Below are 5810 nucleotides of genomic sequence, written 5' to 3'. Positions count from 1 at the left end.
TTCCCAACCATTCCCCTGTTTCCACTTGGTCCCCTGCTCTGTAGGATGTTGTGTCCACTGCAGCCTTAAAATACCAATCACATCAGATCACAACTAGCCAAAGTTTTGCTTTTTTTTTTTTTTTCTATCACACCTACAATCAAATCCCATCAATGACTTTAGAGTAGCCCCTCCCTGTCCTTCACTTTCATTTGGCATCACTCACGCTATGTCCCAGGAAGATCCAGCCGCAGTGATCTTTCACTCTTTAAATTTACCAAGCTCACTCCCACCTTGAGGTTTTTACACTAACTGTACTAGCACTGCACTGCTTGAAAGACTCTTTGCCCTTGACCTTTCACAGGGTTGGCTCCTTCTTGTCATTCAGATCACAGCTTAAGTGTCATCCAGAGTGACCTGCCCAAACATCCAATCCAAAATAGCCACTCTGTAACCTGTCTCTTGATATCAAATCACTGTTTTATTTCTCTGCACTTTATTTATGCTATGTGATATTTTTCTGTATTATTTATTTGTTCATGTTCTGTCTCTGTTCCCTCTTCCCTCCCTCAATCTAAATCCATGCTCATTCTCTCGCTCTCTCTTCCTCTCTCCATCTCCCCCCACCTGCACTAAGAGGTAAGCCCCACAAAAGCAGAAACTATGTCTACCTTGTTACCAGTCAACCACCACTTGATGTATGATTGCATGAGTAAATAAATGATTGAATGAAAAGTTCTGGAGTCTACTGCAGAGTGAGAGGGGATATGTGCCTGCCTGGTGTCTGGGCTTTCCACTTTGTCCTGCAGGATCCTTCTTAATTTCTTCTCTGAGTCCACTCAATTCCACATGGTATACTTAAAAGTGAAGATAATCATCTGGGTGGGGGGTTAGGCTGTCATCATTTTTGTCATCAAAGGACCTTGGGTTTCATAGTCTCTACCACAAACACTAGAATTCAGCTCATTCGAAAATGAGCCAGCTAGATTCTCAACTAAAAACAGCATTCCCTCTGAGCATGGACTTCATTTCCATGACTCTCCACTGGTCACTTTCAAAAGCTATACTTAACTCCACACCCATTTATTATTTGAGGGTGGCAGGGGTTGGAGGTTGGAATGGAGCTTACTCATAGTGATTTGAAGACGTAGTTTGATAGGATTATTATAACATACATGCGTGGAAACAAGGCCGTTCTGATGGGTCACAAAGTGTGGTCCTCTAGCCGGTGGTATCTATATTACCTGGGAACCTGTTAAAAATGTAAATTCTCAGGCTCCGCCCCTGACCTGCTGAACAGAAACTCTGGGAATAGGGCCAAGCAATCTGTTTTAAAGGTTCACTAGATGACTCTGTCACATGCTAAAATTTGACAGCTACCAACTTAAACCATTCACATATTCCACCATGATCTTCCATTGCTCAGGAAAGTTGGTGATCTCAAAAATACTTTGTCTACCCCAGCCTTGCAGCTCACTGCGCCAGGCACATGTTCTCCTGTGCTCCCCATAGCCATGCCTCACAAAACTGACGAAATCAAGGACCTTCTGCTCAAAGCCAGAAGAAGCGATGCCAACACTGTCAAGGTCAAGAAAAATAAGGATAATGTGAAGTCTAAAGTTCGATGCAGCAGATACTTTCATATCTTGGTCATCACAGCCAAAGAAAGGGCAGTGAAACTGAAGCAGCCTCTGCCCCCCAGGTTGGCAATAAAGGAGCTAAAATGACCCTGGCACTGATTTCACTGTATTAAAACTTTAAAAATCTATTTAAAAAAAAGAATACTTAGTCTAGGCATTATATAATATCCAAAAGGGTGACTCAGACCTGCCCAAGTTGAGTATTAGCAAGCAGATACTCTGGAATGCTTGACTGACCTAAGTTTATCCAAGAAATGGGACTCAACTAAGCTTCTTCACTCAGTTTCCTTTTACCTTTCTTGTCACTCTGTTTTTCCCTCCAATGCAGCTGATACCACTCCAGCGAGACCGCTGGTTCCCGATATCCAAGAAAAGAACTAACACCTGACTCTTAAACTAACTGGGTTTTAAACTGCTGGGTAGTAGTCCTGCAAACACACACACGCACACATGCACACACGCACACACACACACACACACACACAGCATCTGTTAAGTTGCTGAAAGAAATTCCAAGTGCGCAGTCATATCTGAACTATATGTCTGTCACCCAGTTGTTCAATGAACCAAATCTCAGCAACCTCAACATGTATTCAGTTCAGGCAGACTTGATATTCTTAGTATCACAACCACAGCATCTACCTGCTTTCAGTTTTGATCCTAGAAATATTTCTGTGTCAGCCATCATCAGTTTCAAGATGAGAACTTACATAAGTTAGTGGTGAGTGAATTAGTTTAAAAAAAAAAGCTAGTACTTGTGCGCATTGATTCCCACTGTTGGTGGCTTATTTCCATGGAATCACTGTGGATCCATGTTTTATTAAAACAAAAGCAGATATTGTAGGTTGCTTTGTAGGTCGTGATTTGCTTGAATTGCTCTAGTCACATGTAGAGACAAAGCCCTTTTCTCTACTACCCACCCCCAGTTTATTTGTTGATTCCTATTAAATTTCTCAGTTGTCAAAAAGAGAAGACACCAGCATTATGACTAGAATCATAAATTAAGGGTGATGTTATCACAGAAGTTTGAGATGAAGAAGGTAGAGGACTCCAGGAAATTTGAATAAGCAGTTTGGTCACCACTTCGTTATATATGGCGATTGAACAACTAAGAAAAACGATAGTGAAGAATGAGAACAATGTTGGAAAGGAGTTACTTAGATTACCCTAACATATTCTAGAATGTCATTCATTCTTACATGGATTCGGTCTTGTTATCAATCATACTATTTTCCCTATGTTGCAAAAAAATGAAACTCGCAGGAATACTGATCTCATGCTTCAATGTCTATATTATGAACAGATTCTACTTTGCTTTAAATATTGCCATAATTGGAATACCATTTCACAATTACATCAGACTTGATTACTGAAGCATCTTCATATGCTTATAGTACATTGTTCATTTTAATAATTATTATGAACCTATGAGGAGAATGGAATAAAGATTATCCTCCCCATTCAAAATATCAACATCCGAAAGTCAGAGATGTTAAATTTCATCAAGACCGCATAACTAATCCATGTGGAGCTGAAGTGAATTCCAGTTCTAGCACTTTTTCTATTATATTATACACACTTGACTGCTATTTCTAGATATCCTACAGGGAGGTAGAAGAAATCTTTGTTCAATAATTTAATGTTGCTTTACTCCCTCCTGATTACAGACATTTTTAGCCATAATGACAAATGCTGTTTTAAAAACTATACTCACTGACTGATATGAGAAATCACCTTCTGAAGACACAGGCCCATCCCACACTTTGCAATGTTTCTTATCATGCTAATGTTAAATGTTGCGGGGGGCGACAGCAGGGACGATGGAGAAGAACATTCATCACATGAAGAAACAGCCCATATTGATTTTTCTTCCCACTGTAAGAGACAGGTAATACAATTTCATTGCCTATTCAATACGAAAATAGGACTTAATGGAGTTATGGTTTATGATTTGGCCATTGTGTCATGCTTCCCTTCCAACAATCTCTTCTCCATCTCAGACTCCATCCCACGACGCTAGGTAACCAGATAGCTAGATCTGCCCACTGAGGACCAAATGCCATAGGTTCTGCAGAACATGTAACAGCATGTATCAAGGAAATAATGAGAGAGAGACCAGTCTCTACAAGATACTCACCTAACATGCCTGAAGAGCACTGGTTACATGCCCACAGGGGCTGTCCCTCAATAGAACAAAAGAAAAGGCCACACTGCCCCAGAAGATATGGCTAGCAATCTGAAGGTCATGGCAATTTGAGAATGTATTAGTAGTGACAGGGTTTCTTTCAGGAATGATGTAGACTCAAAAAAGAGAAGGCGTTAGGTTTGTTTTCCAGTTTTTGGCTTATTTCCATGAAACCGGTGCTAATGTTGTTGGGAAACAATTCTCTGTGGGTCTCTCATTTTCTGCCCATCTTGCCAGCAGAAGCACTGACTTCTTTTGTTCCTGATTACCTGCACCAGGATATTTGTGTAGTGAACACTCATGGAAGATAGAGACGATATCCCCGTCCCAAGTAATGGGCCAGCAAGCTGGTTTCTCAGTATACAACTTTCAGATTTTCTAAGTGCATTATTTCTATCCTATAATACAACTTAGCTATACACGTGGGCATCACCTGGATCCCTTAGGGTCGCACAGTAAGAATGGAGGGTTTAGGGCACCAAATACGCTGATGTTTATACTGCTCCCTAAGGTGTGAATAATAAAATCCTTTGTATCTTATCTAAATCTCTCTTGCTGATTTGGCCTTGAAATGACCAGGTAAAAATAACAGAAGAGTTGCGGTCATTTACATTCAGTTTTTTCTAGGTGAGTTTGCTAAATTACAGATTTGTGGTGCTAGTCACACTTCCTTGCTAGAGATTAGTACTGGCTTTGACTGTTAATCTTTGGTATTATTGACCTAAAGAAGGAAAAAAATTAATGAGAAACTATTTATGGCAAAACTTTGGTTCAATACTAATATTCAGTAATTTATAGGTTTGCCTGTGTGGACAAATTATGTTAAAATAAATTTCAGTCAACAATAGCTAAATTATGGAAAGAGCCCAAATGTCCATGAACTGATGAATGCATAGACGATGTGAGATAGGTATGGAATATATGGTAATAGAATATTACTCAGCCAGCAAAACGAATAAAATCTTGCCATTTGCAACATGGTTGGAGCTAGAGAGTATTACGCTAAATAAAGTCAGTCTGAGAAAGACAAATACCATATGATTTCACTGATATGTGGAATTTAAGAAACAGAACAAATGAATATAGGGGAAAAAAGGAGAAGCAAATCAATAAACAGACTCTTAATTATAGGGAATAAGCTGATAGTTACCAGAGGGGAGGTGGGTGGGGGGGATGAGCTAAATAGATGATGGGCATTAAGGAGGGCACTTTTTGTGATGAGCACTGGGTGTTGTGTGTAAATGATGAATCACTGAATTCTACACCTGAAACTAATATTACACTGTATGTTAACTAGTTAGAATTTAAATAAAAAACTTGGAAAAAATAAATTTCATATATAAGTTACTCTCACAGACCTAGATCTCCTATAAAGTGTGTGTGTGTGTGCACGTACACACACACATGCACACGCACATGCACGGGCGTGCACACACACACACACACACACACACACACACACCTAGAAGTTCCCAAGGGATCTCTTTCTTTTGTACTCCATTACTTGTATGCCTACCACACTTTGCCATATTCTGTCTCTAACTTACAATTCTTGCCATCCTGACCATTTAGCTCCTCTAGCTTTCTTGATGCAGAAAGTACTTTTCACTGGTGTTGTTCTTTATCCCACAAGATAGAACAAGCCCCACCAGCATCCGCAATTCAAGAACCCACTGCTAGGGGCCAAGTTCCCTGAGGGGGATATCATACCATAGTGGTGACTGCTGCTTCTCACCCTGCACCCTAAGGGGCATAGTCCTTTCTGCAAGGTCTGTGGAGGAAGGGAAATGGGTCGTCCCCTATTGTGATACACTCCGTGTTAACTCAGTAGTACTTGGGCAGCAAAATTCTTTCTAGACATATTCAGAACCAAGTTTAAGCATGAACTGCCATGTAGGATCTTTCTTCTTCTCATCTTCAGTGGTTCTTGGGTCAAGCTTCTCATGCATACAGCTTTCTGTTATCTGTCAGGATCTGTTCTGTCTCACATATCTTGGACCCTCTTC

At 40.3% G+C, this 5810-nt stretch overlaps 1 protein-coding gene across 1 annotated transcript; it reads left to right on the top strand.

The window, feature by feature from the left end:
* Positions 1 to 1456: 1456 nt before the first annotated feature.
* Positions 1457 to 1706, top strand: LOC122226062 (60S ribosomal protein L38-like). The gene has a single exon (XM_042948699.1). It carries the CDS (start codon positions 1494 to 1496, stop codon positions 1704 to 1706), a length of 213 nt encoding a protein of 70 aa, XP_042804633.1. The 5' UTR covers positions 1457 to 1493.
* The last annotated feature ends 4104 nt before the right edge of the window (positions 1707 to 5810 follow it).

This window comes from Panthera leo, chromosome C1, assembly GCF_018350215.1.
Source record: "Panthera leo isolate Ple1 chromosome C1, P.leo_Ple1_pat1.1, whole genome shotgun sequence".
Classification (NCBI taxonomy): Eukaryota; Metazoa; Chordata; class Mammalia; order Carnivora; family Felidae; genus Panthera; species Panthera leo.
The sequence above is the reverse complement of the archived record's forward strand: the minus strand, read 5'-3'. Positions and strand labels throughout refer to the sequence as shown.

What these genes read in the sequence shown, in the direction of transcription:
- LOC122226062 (XM_042948699.1), top strand. Translation starts at nt 1,494, where the DNA reads ATGCCTCACAAAACTGACGAAATCAAGGACCTTCTGCTCAAAGCCAGA.